The 13,082-nt window shown below is 40.2% G+C and overlaps 1 protein-coding gene across 5 annotated transcripts in view; it reads right to left on the bottom strand.

Annotated features, from left to right (window-relative positions):
* Window positions 1–13: 13 nt before the first annotated feature.
* Window positions 14–13,082, bottom strand: part of CLIP1 (CAP-Gly domain containing linker protein 1) — an 84,647-nt gene continuing 71,578 nt past the window's right edge. For 3 of the 5 annotated variants that reach the window (XM_026058709.1, XM_026058712.1, XM_026058711.1), the window contains 7 exons: window positions 10,381–10,433; window positions 4,513–4,630; window positions 4,067–4,226; window positions 3,299–3,348; window positions 2,406–2,411; window positions 1,638–1,762; window positions 14–993 (listed from right to left, as the gene is read on the bottom strand). In XM_026058709.1, the coding sequence (XP_025914494.1) occupies window positions 771–993; window positions 1,638–1,762; window positions 2,406–2,411; window positions 3,299–3,348; window positions 4,067–4,226; window positions 4,513–4,630; window positions 10,381–10,433 (735 nt within the window). In that variant the 3' untranslated portion in view covers window positions 14–770. The remainder of the gene's footprint in view (window positions 994–1,637; window positions 1,763–2,405; window positions 2,412–3,298; window positions 3,349–4,066; window positions 4,227–4,512; window positions 4,631–10,380; window positions 10,434–13,082) is intronic. The other 2 variants (XM_026058710.1, XM_026058713.1) reach the window with 1 other exon arrangement.

The raw sequence follows: 13,082 nt of genomic DNA, 5'->3' as shown, positions 1-13,082 counted from the left end.
ACGTATATACACACACACACACGCACAACTCGCACGCGCACACTATAGAGAAGCTGGAAAAAAAAAAAAGCAAAAAGGGGTTTGTCACACACCGCTTGGGCTGTGCACGGCATACACGGTTTCCACAGAAGTCCCCACAGTAGCTTACGTCTTCTTACCTGCTTCATGATTTTTTGCATTTCACACTGTAGTCAAACTGAAAACAAGGCACTACGGCCATCGGGGTAGTGCACTGAGCTCACGTTCATTGACCAAAGCGCAATAAAATAGTTAATGAGTAAATGAAAATAAAGATGAATTATTTCTCAACCCATTCCAGTGTCAAAAAAGCATAAAAATCTACATGTACAAATGCAGCCTTAATGGTTTAGTGCAAATATGAAAATTAACAGCATAACTTTAAGGTATTTAAATAAGCTTTAACATAACTGCAGCACTCTTCTATACATGTTTTCCCATCAATAGATGCAAGGGTAGGGGGGCAGATCTTGTTAGAGATCATACAAACCCAAAAGCTGGGAAGAAACAGCATAAAATCATTTGTTAAACCATTTATTTATATTTCACTTAAGTTTATTAAAGGGGAATAAGGTATTTATTAGTGGAAGAGCAAAATATTTATCGATTCTGGAGTGGAAGGGTGARGAGAACGGGAGCGAAGGGTCAAGAAACACTGTCCCTTTTCCTGACATCTGCACACACAAATGCTGGTGGTATAAATCGTCCAGTTAGTGCGTACAAACAGTTCGTTCTCCTGGCCTTGAATTGCATCAGAAGGTCTCGTCATCATTGCAATTGGTTGTCCAGTGCCCGAACACCTCACAAATATCGCAATAGGGGCGCTCTTCTTTCCTGCTGCCATGGTGGGTTGAATGGGGAGGGTCATCAGACATCTGTGCCTGGGTCGGACAGTCTTCAGTGTCATGAAGATCGAAGCAATCGCAGATATCRCAGAAGAGGCGAGGCTTCTTCTTGGATTGGCTTTCTTCCTCACTGCAAGATCAGTAGCAGCACAAGTCATGCAGGATACTGGCCTACTCCCCTGCCTCGCACAATCAGCTATCTCATAATTATTAAAACCAAGAAAACACCACAGTGGTCAACAATAACGATGAGAAATTACAAATACGCTTCTGAAAATCTTCTGACACCTCCTGCAGTACCCCAGATTCCCCCATGCTGTGGCATTTACTAAACAAACTGCCTCTTTTTGTGTAAACGTATCCACAGATATAAATATTATTAAAAGCAAAAGTAAACTGGTAAAAATGTTTTTTATAGAAGAGATCTAAAGTTAGAATATTTCAAGTAGGCTTGAGTTGTTTTTCACTGAACTGGATCCCCACATCCCAAAGCAGCTACTAGCCTCTTAAAAGCAAAGACTTTTACTGAGTCTGGAAAGGGGAACCAAGACTGACAGCAAACATGAGAAGATACACCAGTGTTTATCACAGAAATGCAGAGTTTTTTCACCACCAGATTCACAGTAGTAATGGACCTAACGGAAGGCTGGATTCAATCACCCTAAATTCACAAGAAAGTTAACGTCTGTCCTTCACAACTGCAGGTGACAGAACTGACTGCTAGCAACAGCTTCTGAAACACAAACCAAGTGAGTTTTCCTTTAAGATTTATACCTGTCATAATTAATTAGCTCCTCTTCATTGCCATTGAGGGCTGCTTCACACATTGTCTGCACCTTCAGCTTCAGTTCTTCATTCTTCCTTTGCAGATCGACTATCACTGAATTGAGGAAGTCAATCTACGACGTTCAAGAACAAGGACAGTCAGCAGGTTTAGGACTGCACTTCCAGAGAAAACAAGCAAAGAAATGCCCCTCAAAATGACATGTACATATCCACATTAATTCTGACCATTAGAACGTGGTATTACAGAGAGGATGTGGGGAGACCGAGAGAATGGGGGGCAGGAATGATGAAGAATTTCCCAAAGAACCTTTGAGACCCTCCATACAATTTCTGTCCAGGGAGCTAACTAGTTCCACCCAATGGCCAACATGCCTGCCAGGCGTCGCTGGGTCTCCACCCACCACCGATAGATCAATTTCTTTTTTTTAATGCTGCATTATAAACATAAAAGCAAGCTGTATAATCCCAATCGGAACAGCGTCTGTGTTTCTTTGAACCTGCCGTTCTAGCGGCTACACCAGGGATATTACTTGGGGCTATCCTGGAGGGGGCAGTGGGACAGTGCAGCGCGCACATTCTCTCCAAACACGTCTCCCAAAGCAAGTTTGAGCCACAGACAGAGGCACAGAGATCAGCAGGGCAGCACTGCACAAGCATTGCACAAGTTGTCCCAAGGCTGAAAGGCAAGTGGTCAAGTAGCGCACAGGAAATTAACATAGCAAATAAAAACAAAAGAAGCTGAGAAGCAGAACAAACCATGTGCTGATTGGAAGAAAGCGTTGCCAGCAGCAGATGAATGCAAGGGATGCAAGGAGGAGGAAAAAAACAAAACAAAAAAAGAAAACAAAAAGGTGGTTAGTATGTTAGTTATACTACTTCTGATCTCTGCATAGACTATGTTACTAGGAAGAACACTTTTATCCAAGTAACTGACATCAGTGATCTAACAAGAACTTTTAATAAGCAGCAAGTGCTGTTATTATAACCTTGYTTCCTAGGCATTCGTTGTCACAGGCAGCCTGTTGCTCAGCAGCACTTTACATGTTCTTCATGATAATCATACTCTTTCATAGATGTTTCTCCTAAATATGTTACCAAGTATATTCTAACTAAGCAAATTCCTTACCCCATTGCTGCCAACTCAAATTCTGAGCAAGTTCTGCAGTTAAAAATAGCAAAGATAAATGTTTTCAACTGCAGAAGCTTGGAACTGGCACCAGCACTTGGATAGCCCCTTTCTCCAAGATGGCAAGCACCACATTTCCACAGGCCGCAGCTCGCTCCTCCTCCGTGTCCGTGAAGCCTTTGGAAAGGACAAACCTGCGGAGCCCTACGAGCGAGCTCTGCTGGGCTGCACCTCGCCAAGGGGCTGTGGATCAAAACTTGCCACTCTGGCTAAAGCATCCTGCTTTCCTGCTTGCTTCCTCACACCCCTATAGCCTAAACTATTTCTCCAGTATGGCTCATCACTTAATCCTTAATGTTTCCTGACATTAATATTCCCCCTCAGGAACAGAAGGGGAAAGAAAATCAGCCCATTATAATCCTGATGTATAAAATTTGATAGGAACCGTCTTTGAAAAAATATTTCACTCTGCTTGCTAAAGACACATTGCTGTTCTAATATGCTGATATTTCAGACCAAATACCTGACTCTCCTTTGCACCTTCATCTTGAAGTAGATTAGTGGCAGTGTCACCTTAAAATAATAATATAAAAAAGGAAGATAATAAATAACCAGTAACCTAAATTATGAAGCATACAATGGCTTAGTCAGAGACAGAAATAGTGTGAGCTTTTCTGGACATTTTTTTTTTGACCAGTGCATTACAGAAGCTTATTCAATACTGCACATTATTTATTTAAATACAGAAATTTATGTATATCTGTAGTTCACAAATCTGCAGGGAAACTCTCCTTTCTGTTGCAAAGACGAGACTGTAGTAGTACAGAGCTTATGAAGCTCAGCGTAAGGAATGAATGAGCGTCTAAAATGTTGGATTCCCAGTCCTGTGGTCAGGTAGGTGATTTTGTTGTGATGTCTGCAAGTTACTTTGCAACTACAAGACGAAAATCCAAAATCGATCTAAGGAAGCCTCTTGAACAGAAAATCTACACCATGGAAGGGATAACATTTTGGAAGGGTTTATGCATGTTTCATTTCAGGTCAAATTGCCCCCGCACCTAGTATAAATGAGGTGAACTGGTAATGTCAGTAGCTTTCATGTTTTACAGTTAGTCAGATTCCCTTCATTCAAATCTTGCAGGGGATCTACAAGAGGAAAGCCATATTTATCAGAAGTTACATCAGTTAGGCTTCCTTTTAACTATTTGGTTTACAGTTGACACGAAAGACGTGAAAATATACAAGACGATTAAAGCTGAAAGCACAGAGAGAGGAAACAGCGCTCTCTTACCTGAGGAGCTAGTTACAGTTAAAGGCTGTTTCTTGTTTTCCTTGAGTTTTTGCTCCAAGTTCTTCACCTTTTCCTCAAGCTTCAACTTATCAGACTCCAGTGACTTAACTACTGACTGCAAGGTTTTTGCAGAAGCATTTTCTCCACGGAGCACTGTGATCTGCAAGAATTATGAGAGAACGTTTAGGCCGTCCAGAGCGAAGTCAAAACACCAGCGGAACATTCTTAGCAGTAAGGGCTAAACAGCCACCCAAAATAGGTCAGCAGTCACCTGAACTAGGCACAGATATCTCAGGATTTAATTCTAAGGTTTAACTATGCTCAAGTAAAAAGAGAATTAGCCAACTCTTCAGCAGCAATCACACCAAGTCAGACACTTCCTAAAACAACAGGCTTACAAAAGCAGAGCATCTAGCAGCCTGACCACCGCATCTTCAAAATTGTACCTCGTTTCTGAGCTTCTCCAGTTCTTCATCCTTCTGTGTGATCAAGGCACTAGTAACACTGATGGATTTTTGTAAAGATGCTCTCTCTTCATCAATTTCTTTTTTTAATGTTGATTCTCTAAAAGAAAATCAAATACAACCAGAAATCACCTAAGGAAAAGTTTACTGTTGTTGCCTAAAGAAGTTTAATTTAATTTCAAATATTAAACTACTGTAAAAAGTGGCTCTTAAAAACAAATTTCAATTCTGCACGTGACTGAGATTTTATATATGTATAAACACTTCAGATTTTACAACTGTGGAAACAAAGCAAAAAGTTTACCTACGTAGTACATGCCAGAATCTGCATATCATCGTATCCATTTGAATTTAAACAAACAAGTTAATAGACTGGGGAGATATAGGATAAACAAACATTTCTCACAGAATGTTCCACAAAACCTAACTTCAGAGTTTTGTTACTTCTTGAAAATTATTAACAAGCAACAAAACGTACATGCAAAGCTCATTATACAAGTTGTCATGCAAAGCATTGATGATGCTGGAAATATCAGCTGGTCCTCACTAATTTCAATAACATCGTGATTGCCAGAGATGCGTACTTTGAGAACTTCTGGGCCTTTAACAGCTACTGTTTCAGCAGAAAACTATTTGGAATTTGTTTTCCTTCAAGAAAGGCAGCTTTAAAAAGAAATCCTCCAAACCATGCACAAACTCTCCCTGTGTACAAACAATTTTGTCCATTTTCCCAACTTTTTCAGTTGATCCAATAAGAGCTATGACTTCCACCTAGAATTACTGCTGGTGTCCTTAGAGCGTCATAGCTACAACATACCCAGCACTAGAATATCCAAAAAACATTTGATGCTTTTTGTCTTCATGATCTAAAGATTTCAAAAGTAATCCAAAGAGTTAACAGGCGATGTGAAACCGCACCCGTGTGTCGGCACCACATTCACAGTTAAGCCCAGACTGGAACAGCCTCAGCACCACTGTTTAAGGCAGTGACAGGCACAAGGGCTCTCAGCAGTCTAGATGTCAGCCGACTGCACTAGCAGGGCTCAAGCATGGGCAGGATCTGGCCCCTTCGCTGGGCAGCAGCTGGCAGGGCATCGCTGAACTGAAGGCTACGGCATTCTCACACTAACACTAGCAAGTCTTCCCGACAGGTCACAACACACACCCGGGAGTAACTGTGCCCTGATGCCTACGAGGGCTACTGGTACAGAAGTTCCTTACGAGCTGAAAGGTTTCTGTTTCTTTTTTGTTCGTTTATTTATCTAGAGAGCAACTAAGCTTCTGAAGATGAAGCCTGTTTTCTATGCAGTTTCATGCATCTCAGTTTAGAAAACCAGGCTCATTACCCCAGAAGTTAGCTGCTCTTTCTTCTTACTAGTTTTGAGGAGGCTGATGATGAACTAACCTACCAGATGTACGTCCAGGACAAAATACGAAGCGTGAAGTAGCCAATACTTCCAAGAGACCAAATGGCATAATGATTTCATCCAAGTAACTAAACAAAACTACAATCTCTTAGGACTGTTCAAGAGATTAAGAGTGGAACATGTCCTCGTGTGACAGTGTGCAGTGGGTAGGGGATAGCTGATAGGCCCAAACTGAAACGTTTTCATAACCATGGTATCTACAGTTAGTGAGAGCCACGATACCCAGACCATGAAATACAGTAATCTCAGTGACTTAAGATAAATAGGAAACTCAACAATGAGAGCACAATTAATGTAATTCTTTCATTGTTAAGATTATACTCAGGAATGGAAGCAGCAAGTGGAGAATCTGGGGTTTAGAAACGCTGGTGTGGCCACCACACAAGAATCAAAAGGTTGGTTTTGGTTTTGGTATATTTTTACAATGAGAGAATTAATATAAACAGAAACACAACGAACTGCAGACTGCACAATCTTGCCTTCAAATACAAGCTTATACTCCTGTTAACAAAAAGGGCAACAACATTTAATCGACCTCCTCATTATCCTTTGCCAATCCTGATTCCACAGAGCACTGAAAGCATGAGAGCAATCTCAGTTTTCTTCAGCAGGAATATTTACATGTTCTAGCCTAACCCATATTTTTAAATGCTTTGCTGAATTGGGTCAAGAGCTCGGAGCAGTGCAAGAGAAAACAAGTGTGGGAAAGAAACGTCTCTCCAGTGTATCAGATGCCGGGGAAGGCGGCTGCTGAGGAGCACAGCTGCCCTTTGCAGTCCACAGAGCTGCAACTCCACTGCGTGCTTTGAAGACTGGAGAAGCATTAAAGTACATCTGGAAGTTGCTGCTCACAAGCTCTCCCGTACCTGAGAGTTCGCCCAGGTTTCTCTGCTCTTCATGCAGCTGTAGAAGGGCAGGTGGGACCCCAGCGACTTGTCTCATGCTCAGGAGGTTGTTATTAAGCCAATGTTTCCACTTTTTGGTCAGATCCTCATCTTAGAGGTCAAGACCAGACACGTTTTTTTGCACATAAATGGTTAGCTTGCCATTTATTGGCCTTGGTAAAAGGGAGGCACAAGCATTTAAGTGGTTGAAAAAGGCAAAACAATTTGAGAGCGTATACATATAAATTTACAAATGCAATATAGGAGTCTAGAATACTGTAACACAAGGAGAGAGAAACAAGATAAGAAAGAGGAGAGAAAACAAAAGGGGGGGGGGAAGGTCCCTGTTTTGTAGCATTTTTTTCTTTTACAGGACRTTCTCTACAGGAACAAGACTTCAAACTTTATGCATTTCAGAGTGCCTCAAACYGGAGCTGTAAACTGGAAAGCCTACAAATATAGCAGGTATATGTCACTTTAATACCTTCCACTTGAGCCTGGATCACAGCTCACTTCCAACATCAGCAGAGAATTTACCCCACTGATGCTCTCAGCTTCAATTTATAATATGATTCATAAGAGGGGCAGTAAATTTCAGGAGCATATGTTGAATGTGAAATAACTAAATATTGATTACTTTCAAGAAACAAATCTTGTGGAAAACATTTATTTTACCAGAATAAAATTGGTAGAGTGAACTTAAACCCTTCCCCTGCCAATTCATGCCCAAAACATGTGCTTATCTGAAGGAATAAAAAAAAATTACTAAAAAACTACTTTATCATTTCACATGCCATTTAAAAATTCTACTTTCATGAGGAGGTTAAACCAGATTTTGAGCAGTGTATGGAAGTCATGGGAAAGTGCGTTTTTTAGCCTTAAAGTTACCCAGATTCTTCCCTTACCACAAAAATAAGAAATTCTAAGAATGAAGCAAATACCTTAAAGTGTTACTGGGCAAGCTTTAAAAATGCAAGATAACAAGAACCACATGTTAGAAACGTGGAATAGAAATGCAAAATTCTGTAAGGAAGAACGAAATTTGCACCAAGGGGCTTTCTTGTCTTAGTAAAAAAATATAGATTATATTTTTTTATATATATATATAATATATATTGCTGAATATTTTACAAAACAAAAGCAAGACACCGAGGGACAAAGGCAGCCAAAATATGTACAACAACTTTACTTAAAAAAAAAATTATTTATTGTAACGTGGATAGACTTTCTTGAGTCTTACCATTAAAGACACACAGATATAGCAAAGGAAGCAAGGGCAGGAAAGGGAAGAGAGAGGAATGAAATGAGTATCGATAAGTAGCGCAAGCTCAAAGACAGTAAGACAGTTAGCAACCCACAATGAATCTAATGAGCTGAAGTAACATAGAATCCCCTTAGATTCATAAATATTAAATGCTCATCATTCCTAGCTGGACTATTTCATAGAAAAAGTCTGCTAAAATAAAGGAAGACAATTTCTGTGGGTGGAAGGAGATGGGAAAACTGCTGCTAGAGATTTGACCTAACTGAAAAAAAGATGTTTCTTGTCTTAAAAGTCTGAGATACTGAAACAAACAAAGACGACACAACTCAACATCAGCTTCAGTGCAATTCTGGAATATATATTTTATTTATTTATTTATTTATTTAGCTCTTTATTCAGCCTAACTTCTTTGTTAGCAGTAATGTGTCATGCGTTATATGCATATTTTGACACCTGCAGTGTGTTTCAATGAAGCTGACTGTTCCTGCTACTCGTTTTACCCTTTCTATTGGAGTTTATCCAACACTGTTGAGAAACATGTCATTAACCCAGTCAGAGCAAACTTGGGCATCTCAGTGTAACTGACTGGAGGTGAGCAAAGACAAATGGATCTGACAACCCAGAAAGTAACATTAAGATTCACTTTAACAGTAACACAATTATCTAGGTTTATTTCAGGCAGCTCACACAGGGTAAAACATACATAAAATTAACAACTCGATACGTCCAGTGCAGATACAAAAAAATCAAACTCAGGAGAAGAAAAATCAGAGCCACACACTTTGCTTTTTATAACTTACTGCAGAGTTTGAATTTAAAATATATATCAGAAAATGGAACTGCTAGAAAATATTAAGGCAGTCTTGCGGCCCCATTCCCTCCATCCTTCCCTCAAGGTAAAAGTAACTGCCAGGAGTTATACTATTTAAAATAACTCTCACAGCCATTTAGAATATTTTTAAACATGTTAAATAATGGCTATAAACAGCTGCAAAGCTGTCAGCAGCACTAACATCATCCTCCTTTCCCCTCCCTTCCTTCACTTCAGCTGTTCTGGAGATAACCCTCAGCTGGTGTAAATTTATTAATTTCTGTACATGTCAAAAGGTCTATGATAATTTACATGAGCTTAAGACTCTTCATCTATCTTTTTCATCTCTTCTTAAAAAACAAACAAACAAAAACACATACCACCTTGCAACTAAAGACTGAGTGATCCAGTTCAAAAGGTTGGTTAAAATTGGACTTTCAACTATTTATTTTGCTTCTAATTATGGAAACTAATCAAACTGTTATGTTCTCCGAGGAAGCTTTAGCTTGTGTAATACCCCATGTGCACACTGATCTTTAAAAAAGTGTGATATTTAGCAATGGGACCCACCCCCAAATATCAAATTATTAGGGAATAAAGTGCTGAATAGCTAAGGATGTGCATGAATACCAAGGTGCCATTCACTGTTCTCTGCCCTATCATTACTGATACAGGAAATTATAAACAGGGTTTTGTTTCTTTGTTTCTCCTGGAACAAACGTGGTGTCATGGAGAGCTGCATCTTTTTCAAATAATTTATATAAATTCTTTCAGAAAATCTACATTTTTCTAAGCGTACTGTGGCACTTAGCCAATTAGCTCTCCCTATATACAACAGAAAGACAGCACATTTTGTAATTGGGACCATTTATCGAATAGTGGAGTTTACAAAGGGATGCCCCAGTCACCCAGGACAAATCTCCTGGTATTTAAAAACAGTGCTGAATGAACCACAATAACTACTGTTACAATGAATATCTCGAAACTATAAAAACAATAAATTCAAAGCTGAAATCAAAGCTGGGGGTGGGGGGGGTTCCATCCTTTTTTAATAACAATCCTTAGCACCACTAAAATGTTCCATTATTCTGTAAGAACTTAACTGGTGAGGGATGTGTGCATGTTTCTCACACTGATGGGCAATCCAATACTCCAGAGCAGACTAAACCCAAACACTAAGCTGGTTACTGAAAACGAAGAGGAACTAGCATAATGCAAGAGGTGCATAACTAAATAAGAGGAAAGGGTAAATACCACTTCTTAGCATGTTCCTATATTAATACGGATACATTTTCATCTCACTTTTAGTAAAGAAAGTGTAGAGAATGCCATCTATAAGCCAATCTGCGCAACAACCTCAGGACTTTTAAATATCAAAGAACTTTTCTTAGTACTGTTTTCATATTATGTTTTCTCACGTTTTCTGTAGGAATCTGTAGTTAAATGCACATCAGAAGAACTTACCTCTTTTTCATCTCTAATAACTGGTTATTGAGTACTGATCTCTCCTCTTCCAGCTAAAACACAAATACRAAAAGAGAGAAGAGGGTGAATACATTAAGAATTGTTTGCTTAGTTTAACACATCATAGCACCATTATCATCATAAAACAAACTTGGAAGAGGTTATGAAGCATAAAATTCTTCTGTCAAAGTAATCAAATTTTCTCCTGGGACAACACACAGACAAACACAAATTGTTCAGCGACCAGGAATATTAGCTAGTAAAACCTTCAACTGAAAATGTTGTTTCTGCAGGTTCTTGGGGTCTAAATTGACAAGAGCACATGGGTTAAAAAACAAAAACAGAAGAAAAACAAGAAAACCCACAGACAGACAAAAGACCCCACCACAGCAGATATACTGGAATAACTGAGAGCCTAAATATCTTTCAAGCCAATGAATTTTTGTTCCCCATTTCATCCTTTTTCCTTTCTTAATAATTACTAAATGGCCGGTGTCAGTAATTACTGCCCCAAAAAATTGCTTATACTAACAGCCACATGTGCCTTGAACACAATCTCTGTTTAGATTTCACAAGCTTTCAATGTCCATCCACAAATATGGGGATTTAAAAAGGAAGCCTCAGTGTCCTGGGAGCAACAGGAAAGTCTATTGCTGAATAAATACTTCTAACACACTGCAGACATTCCAGTTCGGCACAGACAGGCATAGAGAGTATATAATCCTCTGTACAGAGCAGAGGAAAGCACGTTCCAACGAGAAGGAAGCTCTCTGCCAGCCTCCAATTCCAGGCTAATGCAGCTCACCTAGATAATCGTCTCCTCCATATTTTATGACAACTTACCTTCTCCTTTCATGTACTGACATGGAGTAAGCCTTCCAGGTTTAGGATTAACGGTATCGTTTTGCTAGGTCTTAGTCAGACAACTTTACTTGTATGATTAACAGATACCATAAGAGTGTAGAGAAGCTATATTAAAAGGTCCCAAAGAAATCAAAATGTCTCTCAAACGGCAACTGACCACAAGGATGAGCTGTGTAAGGCTGCTGAGCAGCTTAGTAGCATGGGGGTATGGCCAAAGTTTCCCTGCAGGCAAGTCAAAAATAGCAATTTCACTGGCAGCACAAAATACACCCCCTGGTTTTGAGGATTTTTGTCTGCTTCCTACACACTGGCAGCCTATATGATCATTCTGAACTCCCTATATCTATACAGCCTGCTGACAAAGAAGAGAGGAAAAAAGCATGGGAAAATTCTGAGAAATGTTTCATCTGTAAATCCCAGAAATGTTCTGTTTTATCGTGATTCACACAAGGAAGTTCTGTGGATGTACCCCATTCGGCCACCTCTCCAGAGTCCGAGCTCACTGAAGGCTACGGCTTAGCTGCCCCCTCTCCTCCCTCACACCCATATTCCAATCTCTCRCGCATCACGGTTTTCCAGCTGGGTTTTTTGGACTAGTTCTCCTCTATCAGCATTTGCGTTCCCCTATGGCCATACAGCGCACCTTTAACCTGGCACCAACGAGCCACAGTCCACAAAACAAATTGCTTCATTTCCCCGAGATAGCTTAACTTTTGGGGGTTTATGCTCTGACTGCCACCTGCAGCTGGAAAACCTCATACTGACGCTCTTCACCCTTTGCTCCCCAGAGGCCATGGTCCACAATGCTCCAAGATGCTCCTTTCCCCAACCCAGAAACACTTTTCTTTCATGTCAGCTTCTTTCAGGAAAACACCGTGAGCAGAGAAACTGTTTCTGAACTTGTTTACCTCAGAAATCCTTCAACATTTGTAGAATGCCCTAAGACTGCGAGCATTAGCCTTGCACCTCCCATCCCTGTTAGTAACCCGGCTGGCTGGGAGGAGCCAGCTGAGCAACGCTCCAACAGGCCAAGCTAGGAGCGGATTTGAGAGAGAAAAGCAAAAGGAGAACAAGATGCTAAGGGAGTCGTGCAGCTTCTAAACCGCTGCTGCAGCTGCGGCCAGCCGTGGATCAAGCCTTGGAGCAGCTTTGCRGCAGAAGGGGAGAAAGGCTCCCTCTTCTCATCCACGTTTCTCCAGCAATCTGCTCACTCTCTTTTCTACAGTTTTTCCAATGAAATTAAAAGGTCTGGGGAGGTCTGGGGCTCCCCCAAATATCACAACAGATAATTTGAAGCCAGAGAGTTCCCCAAACTGAATATCTATCTGACTGGGAGTCTGTAACTAATTACAAACAGCTAATTATTTATGAATCAATATAGATAAAACCCCCTCAGCATCTTTACTATAATACACTTTAACCTTTAGATGTCAGGATAAATCATTCATGAAACAGTATTCATTAATTTTGCAAAGTGTGTCACATGCAGCCACAGATTCACTAACCCAATTGACTAACATACTTGCTAGAATTTATATAGTTACCATAGCAACTGCTCAAAATACTTAAAACATATGCTTGCTACCTTTCTTACTGCATTTTAATAGGCACATGCCACGAAACTTGCACAGACCGAAATATTGCTACATTCTTGTGCTTTCCTCCCTGCTGCCCGCTTTTTCAATATCCACTGCATAAAATGCAGCTCCACAAGCGATTCTGCTCCATGTTAAACCTCTTCATTGTTAGGATGGACACTTGATCTCTAAAACCAAATTGAGCAATTCTTCACAGTAACATTTCTTCCTCTCTCGCCCTAGACAGCTTCAACTGTGAAA

Source organism: Apteryx rowi, unplaced genomic scaffold, assembly GCF_003343035.1.
Source record: "Apteryx rowi isolate R43461 unplaced genomic scaffold, aptRow1 scaffold_15, whole genome shotgun sequence".
NCBI lineage: Eukaryota > Metazoa > Chordata > Aves > Apterygiformes > Apterygidae > Apteryx > Apteryx rowi.
The sequence above is the reverse complement of the archived record's forward strand: the minus strand, read 5'-3'. Positions and strand labels throughout refer to the sequence as shown.